This window comes from Tenrec ecaudatus, chromosome 5 (assembly GCF_050624435.1).
Source record: "Tenrec ecaudatus isolate mTenEca1 chromosome 5, mTenEca1.hap1, whole genome shotgun sequence".
In the NCBI taxonomy this organism is placed as follows: domain Eukaryota; kingdom Metazoa; phylum Chordata; class Mammalia; order Afrosoricida; family Tenrecidae; genus Tenrec; species Tenrec ecaudatus.
In genome coordinates this window covers 158,490,303-158,509,827 of record NC_134534.1, presented here as the reverse complement: position 1 = coordinate 158,509,827, position 19,525 = coordinate 158,490,303, and the positions used below count along the sequence as shown (strand labels likewise).

Genomic DNA, 19,525 nt, shown 5'->3' with positions numbered 1-19,525 from the left:
TGATATGATTTTTTGTTCTTTGATGCCTGGTAACTGATCCCTTTGGGACCACTCGCTCACTCAGGCTGGTGTGTTCTTCCATGTGGACTTTGTTGCTTCTGAGCTAGATGGCCGCTTGTTTATCTTCAAGCCTTTAAGACCCCAGTCACTATCTCTTTTGATAGCCGGGCACCATCAGCTTTCTTCACCACATTTACTTGTTCACCCACTTTGGCTCCAGCCGTTGTGTCGGGAGAGTGAGCATCATAGAGTTCCAATTTAATAAAAGAAGGTATTCATGCATTGAGGGAGTGTTTGAGTAGAGGCCCAAGGTCCTTCTGCCACCTTAATACTTGACCTATAAATATAGACACATAGATCTATTTCCCCATCCTCCTATATATATTTGCATGTACATGTCTTTGTCTAGACCTCCATGAATGCCCTTTGACTCCTAGCTCTTTCCTCCATCTCCCTTGACTTTCCTCCTGCCCTACTACCATGCTTCATCGCCACCTGGGCTAGAGTATACCTCTTCTCTAAGCAACCTTACCCTTGATCATTTCCCACCAGGCCTGCCACTCCCACTTCTCTACCATTTGGGGTCCCATGTTTTTCCCTTGTCCCTGGGTTTGTTAACACCACTTCCTTACCCCCCCTACCCCCCCACCCCAAGTCCCCCCGGAACTGTCGGTCCCGTTGTTTTTCCTCCAGATAGTTCATCCAGCCTGTCCTATTCAGACAGACCTGTGGAGTCACTAACATGCACGAAAACAAGACAGAGGAAAACAAAGCAACAGTATACAACCAGACAACAAAACACCAAAAACAAACCACTGACAAAGAACAGAATAAAACAGTTCACAAGAGAAAAGCTTGTAGTTAGTTCAGGGATCGTTTGCTGGCCCTTAGGAGCGTTTTCCAGTCCAGTCTGTTGGGGCACCACGCCCTGTCCCCGAAGTCCACTTTCAGCATTCCCTGGGGACCTTGCCACTCCATTCCCTTGCTGTTCCGCTGCAAGGGAACAAGAACAAGAAACTGATGTGAAAGCTTTTTCAATAATTTAGATTTCTGCTTTTATGGATATAACTTATGACAAAAGTAAATATACTAATTCATTTGTGTCACTTACATATTCCTTATTAATTTACTTCCCAAGATTTTACTTAAAACCATTTACTGCAGCGTATGGTTAACTATCAGTGTACAAATTATGCGTAAAGAATGTTTTATATTTGTCTGGCTCCTCCTCATCACCACACAGAATATTTTGTGAGTTGAGGATAATGAATTATATATTGTAAGAAATTTTAAATAAACTTTGGTTGTTTTAAATATAATTTTGAAAGTAAATCAGTTATGATTTTAGAAAGTCATTGAATAACAGTGAAATATAAATGATTTGGGATTAATTATAGTTTGACTTACCGACTCCACCTTTTCCTTATAAAGTTCTCTTAATGGCTTCTTTAAGACTATTTTTTTAAATCTTTGTTATGTCCCCTACCATTTTATACCATTTGTTTTTTCATTATAGCGTTTTCCCGTGATTCATTTTATCGTATACTTTTAAAGAAAACTTTAAAAATTGTAATTCAGGTCAAAGTTAGCAGAGCAAATTCATTGTCCTTCAATAATTCACACACATTTGGGTGACGATGGCTGCAAGCCCTCCAATGTCAGTGTGTCCAGGACATCAATGGAACAGCGCTCTTCTCCTTCCCTTGTGTGTTTCCCTTTTCCAATCGTCTTTTTTTCCCTATCCCTTCTTGCCTTTTCAACTTTGTCTGCAAATGCTGTCCTTTTGATTTCGAATGGTTGAATGGCCTAAAGCATGTGTGGGTCCCTCCCGAGTGTGCCGGTTCCCCTTACAGCTCGGTGCTGTCGTTTGACTGAGAGTTGATCCCAGGTTGTGGGTCTGGGGCCTGTCTTGAAGGGTGTCTAGCAGTCACAATATTGGAGTTCCACCAATCTCTACCTAACCAGTGAGCTTGGTCTTTTTTATGATTTGGAGTTTTGTTCTACATTTCTTCCCACTCTATCCAGGGTTTTCTGTTGTCCCTTTCTAAGGGGTTAGTAGTGGTCGCTGGACACCATCTAGTCTTCTGGTTTCAGGGTTTTGGAGGCTGAGGTTTGCATGGTCCATTAATCCTTGGAACTAATTGTCTTCATACGTCTTTGATTTTTTTCACTGTTTTTGCTTTGGACAAGGAGAGACCAATAATTGCATCCTAGGTTAAGCAGTATGCTTTTTAAAGGAAAATATCTAATATATCTGATGTCAGCCACTCCCCCCAGCACCCACCACCTAAAAAAGAGCCCTAGCAGTACATTTCCTAGATATGTGCTTAGTAAATGTTCACCAGACATTTATTTATTCCACAAACTAAATTGAATACATTTTATGTGCCAACTCTAGGCTACGCATCAATGAATAATGTCTCTTTCCTTAAGGAACTCCTATAATGAGGCAGACATATAAAATACAATTGTTATTGTAGTTAGAGTGCCTGATTTCAAACAAAGAAACTTTGAAACGAAATGGAGGGTCAGGATGTTTAAAAGTGGGGAAGGAAGCAGAATTGGGCAGGGAGAAGGAGCTGAGGGGACTTGGCCCCAGTAACCGTCTCTTATGTCCAGTGCCTATGGGCTAGACAGTGTCGGGGCCTTCATACTCACTCCTTGCTCATTCACTGATGTGGGCCTCCCTTGGTGCAGGCGTTCCGTTGGGTGAAGTAGCTCCCCATAGCTGATTTAATCTTTGAAGGGCTGAAAACTGAAGGCTGTCTGTCTTTAGCCCTGCTAGCCTAGCCCTCAGGAAACAAGTACTTCACTGAAGTGTTGGGACCCGGGTGTGGCACAGCCTGTCTACCAGAATTGCAATCTGGTGTACAATCTGGTAGGTGAGAAGTATACAGAGAGCATGCTAAGGGGGCAAGGGATCAGGCAGGTTTCAGTAGTGGTGTGCATGGGCTTGGAATAGAGTGAAATGGTGAGTTTTATAATGAGGCTGAGTTCTTGAAAGACTGAAGGTGAAGTTAGACTCAATATGAAGTTAGAGGGAACATTACATATGAAGGCCTAAGATGGATGAAGGAACCTGGGCAGCTCAGTGGGTTCAGTGTTGGGTGAATAACCTCCATATTGGTGTTTTGAGCTCACCGTCACTCTGTGGGAGAAAGGTTGGCCTGTCTGCTTTGTAAGGATTCACATTTTCAGAAATTCCATGGGGCTGTTAGACTTTTCCTATAAGGTAGCTTTGGGTTGGTATCAACTCAATGGCAGTGAATTAGTATTTATGTGGGATTTCTGTGTAGGGAAACCATTTAAACACTTGCCTGCAATAAATGTTCTCTACATATTTATTCAACAAGGTTAGAGATTGATGTCCATTAGTAGGTGCCACAGAACAAAAGCCTAGTGAGCTACTTAAAAAAAAAATCAGTTACTGAAAACCCTATGGAGTACAGTTCAATTCTGACACACATGGGAAAACCAGGAGTCAAATTTGACTCTATGGCAACTGCCTGAGTCTGTATGAAGATTCATGATGCACTTAGGAAACTGCCAGTCGGTTTGGTGTCAAGAGAGATGGGGAATGGATTAGTGACCAGACACTAAAGAATACTGTTGTGTGTTGAAGAGTTTAGACATCATCTTGAAGATGTAAGGGAGCTATTAAAAGATTTTAAATCAAGAATTGACATGTCTTATTTAGAATAATTGGATTGACATCAGTGTACATATAAGTCGGAGAAAGGACACTCGAGTCAGGTTGACCAGTTAGGTGGCTTTTGTCTTAAGGATCAGATCTAGGCAGTTAATGGTGGGCATTGAGAGAAGAGCATGAAGGCAAGGGCTACACGGGAAAGAACCTGGTGTCTGGTCATAGGAATGACTGATAGGGAAAAGCCTTGCTTGTTGGCCTTGCCTAACACCTACAGAAGCGTTGTTTGGTCACTGAGTATCGTTGACATGATGGGTTAATAAGAGATTTGTATTTCTTTTCAGTCTTTCTCATCAAGAAAATACGTCTGGCAGGAGCGCACAAACACTGACTGTTAAGTTTCTACCTTCAGACCCTAACCATTTCATTGTCGGCACAGACGTGGTGAGCGATCAGTCTCATTCCTTAGCTCGTTCTCCTCCTGTTGTAGAATTGCCTCATCTAGAGCTGCATTAAAGATGAACGTCCTCTCTGATTTTCTTATGTTCTAATTTAAACTATTTTAACAGTAGTAGCTTTACTCAGCCTTGTATTTGATCATTTTCTTTAGTCACGGCTGACTGTCTTTTTCTTAGGGTCTTATAAGTCATGGAGCAAGACAAGATTTCAGAGTATCTCCTAAATTTTTCAAACCCCAACAGCATGGTCTAAGACCAGTAAAAGTTAATGTGATTGATTTTTCACCGTTTGGAGAACCGATATTCCTGGTAAGAAAGCCTATTTTTTTTTAAAGCAATTACTCTTTTTAATGGTATTTTTAAAAATTTGGGCAGTATAACACTTGCAGTGATTGGCAAGCCTAAGGATTGGTCATATATCAGGCCACACATTGATCATTTACTCCTTCAGTGGTTGAACGTATGGAAACATGAAATTAATTTCAGGGGTTAAATATATATATATATGTATATATATGTATATATCGCGCCCTTTCTGCCTGATCCCAGCCAAGCACTGCTTCGGCAGCCCTGCACTTGCTCTGAGCTCCTGACTCCTGCTAAGCTAACGCTGCTGCCGTCTCCCTCTAGCTGCCATCCTGAGCATCTACTGGGACCTCATCCAGCAGATGGGGCTGGGGCAGTCCCTGGAAGTGGAGGGAAGGTGGCGAGTAGGACCAAAGGGAATATGGATGATTCGCTCTTTGGTGGCAGTGCCTCAGCTGAAGGCCCTGATGGCGATGGAGCAGAAAGCACAGTGATCACCAGTGTGGATATTGTCAACCGTCACGTGCAGGAAACCAGCTTCACACAAGAAGCCTATAAGAAGCACATCAAAGACTACATGAACGCAATCAAAGGCAACCTTAAAGAACAGAAACCAGAAAGAGGAAAACCTTTTCTGACAGGGGCTGCAGAACAAATCAAGCACAGCCTGTGGCTTTTGAAACAACCCATTCTTTATTGGTGAAGACAAGAGTGCAGAGAGCATGGTTGCTCTGCTGGACCCTGGTGAGGATGGTACAACCCCATATATGATCTTCTTTCAGGATGGCTTAGAGATGGAGAAGGGTTAACACAGTGGGCAGCTCACGGATCCATGGCCTGTCATTCTAGCCAGCTGCTGTTGATCCTCCTGACACCAGGAGGGTGACAAGTGGATCTGATGTCATCTTGAGTTCTTCATTTACTTTTGTCCTTGATTTATTTAAAGAAAAAAAGTACAAAAAACCCATGTCCTGTAGGTTGTCTAAAAATGAAATGCATTTAAATTCGAATATATATATATCTACATAGATATTTACTTTTCTGAACTAATACTCTGTGTAATTATAAACTACTTAGAAATCAACAGAATCGAATAACACTAAAACCTCCTCAAACACACTGTTATTGAGTTATTTCCAATTCATAGTGACTCTGTAGAACTGGGTAGACTCACACCTTATGATTTCCATGACTGTCAATCTTTGTGGAAACAAATAGCCCTATCTTTCAGGGAGCAGCTGGTGGATTTGAGCCACTGACCTGGTTTTCAGCCCAATATTTAACCCACTGTGTCACCAGGGCTCCCAACAAAAGAGTACCAACTATTAAAACTTGTGATGTAGCCAAACATGTACTTATTGAGTAATTATTGCCTTATGTTCTCTTATTATCAAATAGAACATAATACAAATCAATGAGCAAAAACTTTAACCTGGAGAGACCTTCTAGAAAGACTATTGGGCACATCAGATCTCCCACTTGTCGCCAAGATAGAGCAGAGATGTCTCAAGGAACATCTCCCTTCGAGTGTCTCCATTATCATCCACCTTCCATGATAGGTCATCAGTCTGGTTCACTCCAAATCAATGTCATATTTTCCCAGCCTGTAGATTTTATAGCAGGAAATTTGTTATTTAATAACAATTCACTGGTTTGTGATATGAAACAGGAATACTCATCCAGCAATCGAAATGTGCTCTCTGTAGATAGATATATGACCAGAGCATAGATTTTTTAGAGGGCCTTTCTTAAATGAAGGAGGCATAGTGACACCGTGGTTAAGCTTTGGACTGTTAACCAATGGGTTAGTGGTTTGAACCTACCAGCTGCTCTGTGGGAGAAAGTCTGGTCTTATAAAGATTTACTACTGTTGGTGTTAGGTGCTATTAAGTCAGTTGCAACCCATCGCAACTGTACATACAACAGCAGGAGATATCGCCCAGCCCTGCGCCATTTTCACAGTTGTTGTGTTTGAACCCATTGTTTCACCTACTGTGTCAGCTCATCTTGTTGAGGGTCTTCTGCGCTTTTGCTACCTCTGTACTTCACCATGTCTCCTACGAGGGATTGAACTTTCTTGATAACGTCCAGAGCACGTGAGACGAAGTCTGTCTCACCCTTGAGAACCCTCATGAAGCAGTTCTCTTCTGCCCAATAGGGTCACTTAGGAGTCTGAGTTGACATAACTCCAGGAAGTCTTTCAGAGGAGGCTCCTAGGTCCGTTTGTCTGTTAGGGTGAGAGAAGCAAGAAGGTAAAATATTTAAAAATTGTACACACGATTGTTTATAAAGCTAGTAAGAGAACAGGATCAAGGCATCATATTACAACTCACTTGTCACCTTTTTACAAATTTCCTTAAATTTCAGACTGAGGGAAAATATTGCTTTTCAGTTTTGGCTCCTATTACCCTTTATTCACTATAGTACTTAAAACCTCAAAACCAGAGGCAACTCCAATTCTTAGTGACCCTGTAGGACAAAGTAGAACTACTCCTAGGAATTTTGAGGCTGTAAATCTTCACAGAAGCAGGCGCCATCATCTTTCTCCCACGGAGCCACTGCTGGTTCAAACTGCTGACCTTTTGGTTCATAGCCAAGTGCTGAATTGCTTCTCCACCAGTGCTGCTTCACCTGCAGCACTGAAGCATTATGTTCAAGTCAGCATCCCCAAGGACTGTATGATTCCTGAGAGCAGAGACAGTGTTTTATGCATTTTTATGCTAATATTCCCCAAATATAAAGGTGAGCTGCTCAGTGTAGTAAGTAGCCTCAATCTACATGTCATTGACTATTGATATGGTTGGTTTTAATTGAGATGTGCTCTTAAGTATAAAATACACAATGAATCCTGAAGAATTCTCCATAATGAGATAATGTAAATATCTCCATTTTAATTGGTCATTAAAAAGATCAGACTTAGATATATTTGAGTGAAGTAAAATATACTATTAAAATTACTTTCATTTGCTTCTCATTTCTCTTTTAATGTGACTACTCAAAACCTTTAAATGACATAGATCTCGGATTTTTGGTTTACATGCTATTTCTACTGGACAGCAGTGGTCCAGACCAGGCCACTGTGATGAGGATATGAAAATGATAAGTAAACATTGTGTTTTGTGAAAGGTGCTGTAAAAGAACAAAGGTGTTTCCCCCCCAAAGACGTACATGCATAGCCCCAGAGTTTAGAACTATCCTTTGCATTCCAGAATAGCAAGATGCCCCCCAAGAAGCTGTGGCTGGACAGAAGCAGCTCGAGGATCTGGGGCTACACTGCGGTGTTCTCCAGGGCCAGTTCGGGGAAAGATTTCCCCCTTGGCTGTTTAAATGCCCTTGCAAAAGAAGCCAGCAACATTCACTGAAACACTTTACTGAATCAATATGGCCATTATGTCTATAGATAGGACCATTATAATTCTACAAGAGTAACCTACATAAATCATTGATGTTAGAAGCTTGATTTTTAAGACTTTAGTCCTTAGATTTCTGCAAGTAATATCTTCAGAATCAATACAAATAATTTTACAGGGTTATTAAAGTGAATCTTCTTGAATTTTTTTATTTTGCAATAATTTCAGGCTGACAGAAAAGAACAGTACAAAGAATTCCTGTATTCTCTTCATCTGAATTCTCCACACATTGTACCTTTATCAAATATGCTTCATCCATTTTCGATCTCTATACATAGGCATGTATATGGGCATGTATGTTTTTGACTGTTTGAGAAGAAGTTGCAAGCATGATGCTCTATCCCCCCCAAATTTATTGTTTTTTTCCCTATAAACAAGGACTTTATTTTGTATAGTTATAGTACAGTCATCACAATCAGGAGATTAACATTGGTGCAAATCTGTTATCTGGTGTATAGATCTTATTTAGATATCATGATGAGTCCTTAATAGGCAAAATAGTATCCCAGGTTATGAGTTTCACTCAGTTATGTTGCTTCTTTACTTTGAGAAGTTCCTCAGTCATTCATGGCCTTGCCTTTTTTTTTTTTAACAGATCATTTTTGGGGGGGCTCGTCCAGCTCGTATCACAATCCATAAATCTTATCCATTGTGTCAAGTACACTTGTACATTGGTTGACATCATCATTTTCAAAACATTTTCTTTCTACTTGAGCCCTTGGTATCAGCTTCTTACTTTCCCCCCTCCCACCCCTCATGAACCCTTGATAATTTATAAATTATTATTATTTTTTCATGTCTTATACTGACCGATGTCTCCCTTCACCCACTTATCTGCTGTCCATCCCCCTGGGAGATGGTTCACCTTGACATGTTGTAAGAGCACAGGCCAGTGGTCGGTTTTTTGGTAGAATACTTGTTTACGTGGGTTTGTTTGACATCTCCTCATGATTACATTCGGGACATACATACATACTGAGCTAGACTACCTCAGATATGTTGTGTTCTGTTATATCAGATGATGAGGCACACAGGGTTGGTTTGCTCCCTTACTGATGATGTTTATTCTGGTCACAGGTAAAGGTGAAGATGCCTGCTGGGGTTCTCCACTGTAGAGGAACAGTTATTCCCTCTATAATAAGTATCTTGTGGGAACTTAACTCCTTAAACTTTTGTGGTTGTTTGCTGCTGTACACACCCCAGCCCTTCCATGCACAATGGGAGGAAACACAGCTGGTCCTGATTCAGCCCCATGATTGGTCCCTGTTGGTGGAGAAAAATATTTAGAAACCAAGATCTGGGCAGTAAGATGAGCTCCTTTAAACTGCGATGTCATTTCTTGTAGGCCCTCTCAGTGTACAGAGCTTCAACTGCATCTGTACGATAGATACATCTGTATCTCTATTTTGAATATCCAGACTCTAGTCTACCACCACAGGGTTCGTTCTATCTGATCCCTTTTCTGTGTGTGACTGCCTTCAGACAGTGGGAACCATGACGCCCATTATCCACACAGGATTTACTTATTTTATTCAGCTCTGAAATACCTACTAAGCACCGTGTGATATTTAGAGTTTTATTTATTTCTTTAGTCTGAAGATAAATCGTTCAAGTATTATGTTAACAAATTACTTGGATTGTTTCTCGCCCTCTCATCAGCATGGATTCATTTATTCATTTGTGATGCAGTTAAAAAATGTATCTTTTTGTGTTTCATTTTAGGATTTTCTTTCTCTCCCCCCTCCCACTATTTTTGGAATGTATGAAAGAATAACTATTGAGCAGAAAGGAATTGTGCTTTTATTTCCGAATTTTTCAGTAATTTTTGGTTCTTGTTAAGGATATACACAGCAGAAGATACACCAATTCTACAATGTTTACCTGTATAATTCAGTGGCATTTATTATATTCTTTGAGATGTACATTCATTCACACCTTCATTTCAAAGTTCTTTCCTCATTAACATAAACTCACCACTCCTTATCTGCACTTAAATATTTGTTTACAGTGAACTAAATAAGTTTTGCTTTATGGAAATGTTAACTGAAGGGAACTGCTTAGCATATTAGTAACATTTGTGACCTTTTTTTTAGAACTCAGTTTCTTTTCATGGGCTCAGTTTTAACAACCTGTTACTGAATCAGTGACAATCGACTTTGTTTAAATGAATGTCTATTGATGTAATATCTGAATCGACGATGAAGCATTTCAGGGAGGCATAGACAGTACAAGGCACATAAGCAGCAGAGGCCTAATGTGTGAGGACAGATTTAATGGTATATTTTATGTTTTCAAAACCAAAGATAAAACAAATGCTTTTGCTGTACAAACTAGAGAAAAGTAGTTATATATATATAAGTCTTCCCAGCTTTTATGATCAAGGTTCAATAAAAAAGAAGAAAGGGTACTAATGGCCGACAATTGTTCTCTCTTTCTGACCCCCTCCCCCTGCGGTTGTGTAGGCTGGCTGTTCAGATGGCAGCATCAGATTACATCAGCTGACTTCTGAGTATCCGCTGATGCAGTGGAGTAACAGCACCAATGGCCACGCGGTTTGCGGCTTACAGTGGTCAGTCACAAGACCCGCGGTGTTTTTGGTCCAGGATGACACATCCAGCATTTATATTTGGGACCTACTGGAAAGTGATCTTGGACCTGTAGCCAGACAACCCATCTCTCCAGACAAGTAAGTCTGATGAAACTCATAATCGCCTGTTGTGGGCGATATTTTGCAGAAACATTTCTGATGGTCTTTTCTTCTTTAATTTGTAGATAAAATTGTTCAGCTATATTAAATTAGAGTCTAAATGACTGCTTGCATTTCGTTTCCAGCCAACAACTATCACTTTTTTTTTTGCAGTGGGTAAGGGGAGTAGGCAGGGGGGGAGAGGGGTTGTTCAAGAATCTGCTTCTATGATATATGATGATGTATTGTCATAGTTGAATAATATTTAAGTACCAGAATTATAAAGATATTTAACTTAAGTCCACTTGAAAGGGAAAGGAATCTAGTAGGACTATTAGCAACAAATGGACGTAGACATTCAGGGAGTGACCTATGCATAATAAACTTAATAATAATACATGTGTGTCAGTGTTAGAGTGCTGCTGTTGTAATATATAAAACTATTCAGGGATCCCTTTGCACTATTTTTGTCATTTTTTAAAATGTTTTTTTTTAATCATTTGATTGGAGGCCACATGTAGTTTTATGTACATTTCTTACCCCTAGGGTTTCCTTTTTTTAGCTTTAAATTATTCCACTTTTTAAAAAGAATTTCAAAAAAATAAAAAATAAAAAGAATTTCATTGGGGGTTCTTACCAATATTATAACAATCTATAAATCAGTTATATCAAGCAAACTTGTACATATGTTGCCATCGTCATTTTCAAAACACTATCTCTCTACTTGAGGCCTTATTATCAGCTCCTCTTTTTTCCCTCCCTCCCTCTTCTACCATCCCACCCTCATGAACCCTTGATAAATTATATATATATATATATATATGTATATATTTTTTTCTTACCTTACACCGTCCACTGTATCCCTTCACCCGTGTTTGTTATTCGTCCCCCTCAGGGGTGGTGGGGGCTATACATCCATCATTGCTATCGGTTCCCCCAGTTAATGATTTTAGCAATCATATTTGTTGCTCTCTCTCCTTGGGCTTTGTACTACTGGAAGGAAAATCATTCATTCTTGGATACCAATCAATGAACAAGTTAAAAGTTGTATTTCTCCTAAGGCCCTTTAATAACAGGTACCTGTGCCCTCGCATTGAACTGACTGAACCAGCCCTTCAGATGAGTTACCACGGTCGCCTCCATTGCTGTGTGGACAGTTTTTAAATGATTAAAAAATCCGTGGACCCTTTTCTTGGGTTTCGAAGGCGCTGAATCTTGATGTGAGCAGAAAGTCTCACTCACCTTTCTCCCAAGGAGCAGCTGGTAGGTTCAAACTGCTGACCTTGTGGCGAGCAGCCCAACGCTAACCCACTACACCACCAGGACTCCTTTTTCTTGCCCCAAAGTGAGGCTAACTAGGAACCAGGTGACCTTCCTAAACACAGGAACAGATATTGTTCATAAATGACAGGACTGCCCATACTGTTAAGATTAAAGTTCCTTACATCTTTCATTTGAAAGGTTACCAAAAGATTGCGTGCTGCAACGTCCTTTATAGCCAAGATACAGTTTTCCTAGAGGTGAGGCTGTGGGAGCATGCTTGATTAGGCAGGAAAAAAGAACAGCAGCAAATGATGTTAAAAAGTAGGAGATGGGGCTCTCTGTTCCAGGCACACTGCAGGAATAAGTCTTCAAGGAAAAGTATTCACTAAGGAAGCCCAGCCCTGTGGTTGGTGTTGGGGGGCAAATAGAATACAAAATGGGGTCCTGCCACATATGAACCCCAAGGTTCTTTTGCTTCTTTCGGAGCCTGCTATAGAGGGCAGTAGATCTGCGTGGGTTCTAGGAGCGCGGCAAACCTGGAGTTGATTGTTTTCCGGGGCTTGCTGCTGCAGCACTCTGACAAGCCACAGATGCAGCCGTGGGCTTTAAATAGCTCTGGCACCAGGAAAGGGGCCGGACCGTGACTCTGGGCCAGAACCATGTCGTCTTGGTGGAGCTGAGCAGCTCAGCATTTTCTTCCTTCACCAGGGCGATTCAGAGTTTGCAGCCCTCGTAGAGATGCCATCAGCTTCCTTTTTCCATCCTAAGCCCTCAGGAAGGAGGGACGGAGTTTTGTTTGTTTTCATCTTTCTGTTGGCCTGATTTCAGCCAAGTACTTTCTGACAGTCACGTCTTCCTCAGCAGCGCCACTCTCTGCCACGGTTTCACTTAGGGAAATGAGAGGACAGCTGTTCCTTTGGCCGGATCCCCGGTGTTCTGGGCCACTTCGAAAGGCCACCAGAAAGGTGTTTGGAGGAATAGGGCCAGATGCCTCTTATCTCTTCATATAGTAATGGAGATTGTTTTAAAGAGTGATTTGAAATTGAGGTGATTTAATATTAATTTTCATTATCCCAGACTATCTTTTTTCTAATTTAGCTAAAGCAGAAAATGAGTGCCTTTGGAATCATATTCAAACAATAAAAAGCAAAATATAAGTGAAAATTAACATGGGTTTCAGTGAACATTTAAGAATATGGTTAAGTTAGTTACTTTTACTTAGCCCAAGTAATTTATTAAATTATAATATTTTTCCATAATACTTATTTTCTCATCATTAGCATTGAAGAAGTGACTTTTTGACATCTTAAGTATGCTCATTTGCAACCTCATAGCTTCAACGTGTCATAGTGATGTAAAAATGTTTCTTCTAATTTAAAAAGAAATAGTATATGGGAGTTAATCATTTACATATTTCACATTAATGTCATTCCTTTGTGGAGCCCTGGGGGTTTAGTGGGTTATGCATTGGACTGCTAACTACAAGGTATGCAGTTGGAAACCACCAGCTGCCCTGTGGGGGAGAGACGAGGCTTTCTCCTTCCTGGAGAGCTGGAGTGTGTGAAACCCACAGGGGCAGCTCGCCCCTCTCTGAGAGGCTTGCTCAGAGACGAATGGACTGGATGGCGTGAGTTTGGGTTTGAATCATTCCTGTGCTTAAACCTCTTCAACGGCTCTGTCTTAAGTATTACAGAGCCCTCCTGGGTTTTACAGGAGCCCTGGCAGTGGAATGGGTATGGGTTGAGCTTTATGGGCGTCAGTGTGAAACCACCAGCTCCTCGGGAGAAAAGTGGCTTTCTACTTCTGTCAGCAGTTACAGAGGGTCACTCTGAGTCGGCATTGACTAGATGGCAGTGAGTTTAGTTTCGGGTAATGGTTTTTACATTAATTGATGTGAAATTCATTCAATTTAAGACATACTTTGTCACATATATTACTTTAAAGTGATTTGTTCTTTGCTATTTGATTTAGTTGAATGTAAAATACTTTTAAATTAATTGAAAATATTTAAAACAATGTTAGGGAAAGAATGTTAGGGAAAAATGAAGTCTGAGGAGAAACAGAATTGCAATTATTTAATTCACGTACTTACATTTTAAAAATTATTTTTAAAATACATCAAATCCAGAGTGTAACTGATGTAGACATATGCTGCAATACAGTTATTAATCTAAAAAGTTTGTTTGTGAGTCAGAATAAAGCAAGTATTTATTGAGCACTTACTATCTGCCTGGTATAGCTCTAGGTTTTAGAGTTACAGTATTGAGCCAGTGAGAAAAAACAGCTATTTCCTTTCTTAATTACATTTACTTCTTTTGAGGTAAGATGGGAAATAAATAAGGAATTCATAGACATATATGAAAATGCATTTCCTGGGGGAAATGAAATAGAGAGGTGTGGGATTAAGGAGTGTGGGAAGCACGGTAGTTGGCATTTTAAATAGGGTAGCCAAGGTTTGAAGAGAAGGTGGGTTTGAAGAGAAGGTGGCGTTTGGGGGAGCCTGTGATGGAGATGGGGGATCAAGCCATGCGAGTATCTTCAGTCAAGAGAAGTGAACCTGTGCCCCTTTGGATCCATGGAGCTGCACAGGGGCAGTGGCTGCAGTTTGTGCAGCATTGGACGAGGAAGAAATGAGGCAAGGTGTCGAGGGCCTACTGGCATTTGGAAGGAGGAGATTTTATCTTGAGTCAGACAAGGAGCTATCTGTCGGAGGATCTTAAACGGAGGCATGAGATGCCCGGTGTTACATTTTTATCAGGCTTACCGACGCATAATCCAGAATAGTTAGGGCCTACCCTTAAACAGTTTAACTTCAAGCTTATTGCCATCATTTTCCATAAAAGAAAACATGTGTTGAGAACTATAACCAAACTCTCTGAGCATGAGCCTGAGTGTTCTGCCGGCTGAGAGAGGAGGGAGTTCTCTTACCTGCCCACAAATGCTCTGGCTCCATGAGCGGGACATTCGCTCATGGGATGTTAATATCTCAGGACCTTGCCGGAAGGAGAGGACAGCTGTCCTGTGGCTTCCAGAGTCTGAAGAAGCTCCCACAGCTGAGGGATAAGGAAACATAATCTGATCGTGTTGTGCTTTCCCTTAGACACCCCAGGTTCAGTCTTGAGGCCTAGTGGATAACTTAAAGGCGATGGCCTATGCTTGCTGATGCCATACAGAAAGTGCTAAGTTGATTTTCTCTAAGTGTAATGAAAAACAAAGAAAATGGTAAAAAATTAAAGCAGAACATTGACTTTAGATGCCAAGAAAGATGCACAACTTTTTGAATTCAGATAAAAGCTCACGCGGAGCCTGTTTCCATGTGGTCTCGGAACAGGCGAGATCGACGGATGCTTGGAGGATGAATGGGTTCCCGCATTCCTACAATTCCTTTACGGCCAAACTTGGAATTGTTGGTTAATGTAGGAATAGAAGATTGAACTCACAATTTTGTTTTTGTTTTCTGGCTTTTATAAACTTTGTCCAGTATACAAATGTGAAGGTCTTGTTTAAAAGCTCACCCCATGTAGGGTTAATGCATGTAGTTTATAGTCATGTTTATTGTAGGCTTGCCTTCTCAGGGAAGCATGCTCATCTACTGTCCACCACGCTCGGCCTCAGAGGCCAGATGGCAGGAGCACCATTAACCTTTATCACCCGCTCGTGATGCGTCCAAGTTTGTAGCCGTTCAACTTGCTTATGTTTTTCCACCACCATGGGGCAGCCGTGTTACCATCTTAAGACGTGAGTGACAATTCTAATGACTTCCCGTTTTTTCACGGCTTGCTCCTTGGGCCGTGGCTTCTCACACTGCCCTCTCCCACTGACTGAGCTGTACGTTTTCTACAGAGAAGGTGGAGGGTAAATATTTATTCAAACGAACTGCTTCAGTGGAGGCGTGCGTAGCTAAAATGCCCTACATTCTCAGAAGAGATCTGTTTTCCAGGCGCAGCTTTGGCCCAATCTGCACCTCATTGGTAGGTGTCTGCCAGGCAATTTTATAGCCCCTTTGGCTTGGCGCCGCCTGGACATGGCTGTGGTAGCCCGTTGAGGCATCCTGTCCCTTCTGCCCAGGCCCATGCTTCCCCACGGCCCCGCTCTAAGGTGTCCTTTCCTGACTCAAAGTGCCGAACTCTTAGAGTCTTTTTAAAAATACATTTTGCTATTAATTTTAGGAGTCTTTGTTTATTTTTTTTTCATATTCTGTTTTTTCTTGTCACTTGGGTGTAGGAGTTGGGTGAGGGCATTTGGGTTGTAGGCACAGATCTTGCAATTGTGGAATATTAGTGGGTCTGAAAATTAACCATGGCAACCATGTGGGTACAGGTGACTACTGCTCTCAGGACTGTTGGCTCTCTCACTGTAGTGTCCCTAGAGGATGCTCACGATTTCTGTCCTGCTCTGAGTTTTCTGTCCCACTGAAGGCCAGCAAGTGCCTGCTCGAAGCCTGACAGCAGCTTTCTTTAGTCATTATAGAATTAGACAAATCCTAAAAAAATAAAAATTAAAAAGTGGTGGGTATTGCACTGGGCACATAGGCCAGTTGCACATTTCTGCTTCCCTGTTGGTAATAACTGGTAATGATTACAATTAAAAGCATCATAATTGCTGTGACGGAGCTAGTTCCAGGATGCTGTGGGAGACCTGACCCAAAATAAGAATCGGTACGACGTCATGGAAGGCTTCTGGGGATGGGTGCTGTTGTGTCAGTTCCGATGCACAGCGACCTTGTATACAACAGAGCGAAACTCCTCCATCCTCAGCACTGTTATGTTTGAGCCCATGGTGGGAGCCACTGTGTCAAACCATCGTGTTGGGGCCTCCTCCCTTTTGCTGACGGTCACTTTACCAGCGTGATGTCCTTCTCCAAGGAGGGGCCTCTCTTGATCACAGGTCCAAAGTTTGTGAAACCAAGGCTCACCGCCTTTGCATCTAAGCAGCAATATGGCCATTCTTGTAAGACCGACTCTTTTACTGCACTTTCACTATTCTCCAACAGTACTATACCCTATTGGTGTTAGGGTGAATTTTAGAGTGTTCAATAGAGGTGAAGTAAAAGTTGAGTATGTATTTTTTAAAGTCTTGATGTTAGCAATATGAAGAAGAGAAGTTTGGAGAGAAAAGAGGAGAGTCTGAGCTGTGGTCACAGTGGTGTTGGAGGAGAGAAGTAGGAAGTAGAATCAACTAGCCTGGGCCCATGTAGGAGTGCAGGAGTAAGATACATAGAGGCTTCCAGGGTCACCTCCAGGTTTTTCAAAGGCACCTGTGTGGATGGTAGGATTGCCATTTACCCAGAAGGTGGTACAGGAGAGTGTTTGCAGCTGAAGAGTAAGTCTCTTTTAAAAAATCATTTTATTGGGGCCTCATACAACTCTTATCACAATCCATACATACATCCACTGTGTCAAGCACGCTTGTACAGTTGTTGCCATCATCATTCTGAAATCATTTGCTTTCTACTTGAGCTTGGTATCAGCCCCTCATTTCTCCCCTCCTTCCCAGCTCCCCCTTCCCTCATGAACCCTTGGTAATTTATAAATTATTTTGTCATATCTTACACCATCCGACATCTCCCTTTACCCACTCTTCTGTTGTCCATCCCCCAGGGAGGAGGTTATATGTAGATCCTTGTAATTGGTTGGTTGCCCCTTTCCACCTCACCCTCCTTTCACCCTCCTGGTATCCCTACTCTCAGCACTGGTCTTGAAGGAATCATCTGTCCTGGATTCCCTGTGTTTCCAGTTCCTATCTGTACCAGTGTACATCCTCTGGTCTAGCCAGATTTGTAAGGTAGAATTGGGATCATGATAGTGGAGGTGGGGAGGAAGCATTTAAGAACTAGAGGAAAGTTGTATGTGTCATTGTTGCTACACCGCACCCTGACTGACTTGTCTCTTCCCCGTGACCCTTCTGTAAGGGGATGTCCAGTTGCCTACAGATGGGCTTTGGGTCCCCACTCCGCACTCCCCATCATTGACAATGATATGACTTTTTTGTTCTTTTGGCCTGATACCTGATCCCATCAACACCTTGTGATCACACAGGCTGATGTGCTTTTTCCATGTGGGCTTTGTTGCTTCTGGAAGAGTGTGTCTTGACGTGTCTGTGCTATTCCTGAGTGGAAAAGTTGACTGGGTCTGAAACGAATCCAAGGTTGGAGACAGATTTGACTGAAGACCTGGGTGTAGATGAGATCACCAAGTAAGGAGTTCGAAGACGAACTGCTGGGGAGCAAGATGTGCCGGCCTGTGGGTACAGGGGAGGAACTGCCTGAACTGTTGAGCTCTCCCAGCATTCCCAAGGAGGTTTGCCTTTGAAATGCTACCCACTCTTGAACTGAGAGGTGCGAGACCGAGGAGATGATGGCTGTCCTACTGTCTACAGGAAATTGACACCAGATTCCATCAGGGTCTTCTTGAAGCCACTCAGCCCTCCAGTCACCATCACAGAGTCGCCAAACCTCTGAATTGTGAGCTGTGTTCTAAACGCAATTCTATAGTATTTCATATACTCACTTCTGGTCCACCTTTTCATTTAGACTGTTATGAGATCATTGTGGAATTTATCTTCCATTTCATGCCTCACTTGGAAGCTAGATACTTAGGAAGCCCCAAGAAAAAGAAGGGGGCAAAAAAAGCTAAATCTCATGTATGACCACTTACCTGACTTCTCTTGTTCCTAGGCTGGTAACAATGACCATGATGGGTGAACCGGAAAAGACCACTAGCGGCTTCCTTGCCCTAGTGCTGGCCAGGGCTTCTGGCGACATTGACATCCAGTACTTGAAGAGGAAGTGGGCCTCTCCAGTGAACGACGAGCAGAAGCAGCTCCGTTTGCTTTTACAGGAAGCCCTATAGAAAGAGGAAACTGCTTTATCATGAGAGATCAAATGTATTAGAGAAAGTTTATGCAATGACACAAACTTAAAAGATAAAATTACAAGGCGGATAATTTAACACCTGTGTGGCATGTATATTTATGTATATAGAATATATACGTACATACATATTCTGTATATAATTTATTTTACAAGAATGTTTACTTCAGTATTCCCATGAAATAAACCAGTATTTTTCAACAGAAGCAAATGAACATTTTGGTATAAACAGAACTTCAAAGGAAATCGAAGTTAAAGCCATGTCCCAATATACTGTTTTCTGAGGAACTTCTAGTTATTTTTATTAAACATTCAAATATTCAAATTATTGTCACATTTATTATTAGATTTTAAACAGTCCACCACGGAGATGTATTTAAATAGATTATTTTCTTAGCCTTGGTGGCGGTGTGGCTACCTGTGAGGCTGCTAAATGCAAGGCCAGCAGTTTGAAATCGCCAGGCATTGGCATGGGAGAAAGACGGGGCTTTTTGGTCCATAAAGAATCACAGTCTGGGTAACTCACAAGGGCAGTTCTACTTTTTCCTATAGAGTCACTATGAAGCAGAATTCATTCAATGGCAGTAAATGTTTTAGATTATTTTCTTAGTCACACACAAAATTTATTTATAAACATACATATAAATTAAAAAGGAATTACTGAGTTGAAATGACCTCTGCCAACAGGGTTTCATTAAAATTCATCTGACATTTCCTTTTGGCATTATTTAAATGTCACCCATATAGGCATAATAACACACATTTTGCATTATGCCTTGGTATTAAAAATAGTCTTTATATAAAAAACAGTACCCGTAAATATATTCTCTGGAATATGGTGACTCATTGGTCATTGGCACATAGAGAGAGAAGAATTCTGGAGGT

At 41.4% G+C, this 19,525-nt stretch overlaps 1 protein-coding gene across 2 annotated transcripts in view; it reads left to right on the top strand.

Annotated features, from left to right (window-relative positions):
• The window catches only part of DYNC2I1 (dynein 2 intermediate chain 1), a 100,202-nt gene extending 81,252 nt beyond the window's left edge, over positions 1-18,950 (top strand). The window contains exons 23-26 of one of the 2 annotated variants that reach the window (XM_075550161.1): positions 3,991-4,090; positions 4,282-4,413; positions 10,283-10,506; positions 18,446-18,950. In XM_075550161.1, coding sequence (XP_075406276.1) covers positions 3,991-4,090; positions 4,282-4,413; positions 10,283-10,506; positions 18,446-18,620 — 631 coding nt within the window. In that variant the 3' untranslated portion in view covers positions 18,621-18,950. The remainder of the gene's footprint in view (positions 1-3,990; positions 4,091-4,281; positions 4,414-10,282; positions 10,507-18,445) is intronic. The other variant, XM_075550160.1, reaches the window with a different exon arrangement.
• The last annotated feature ends 575 nt before the right edge of the window (positions 18,951-19,525 follow it).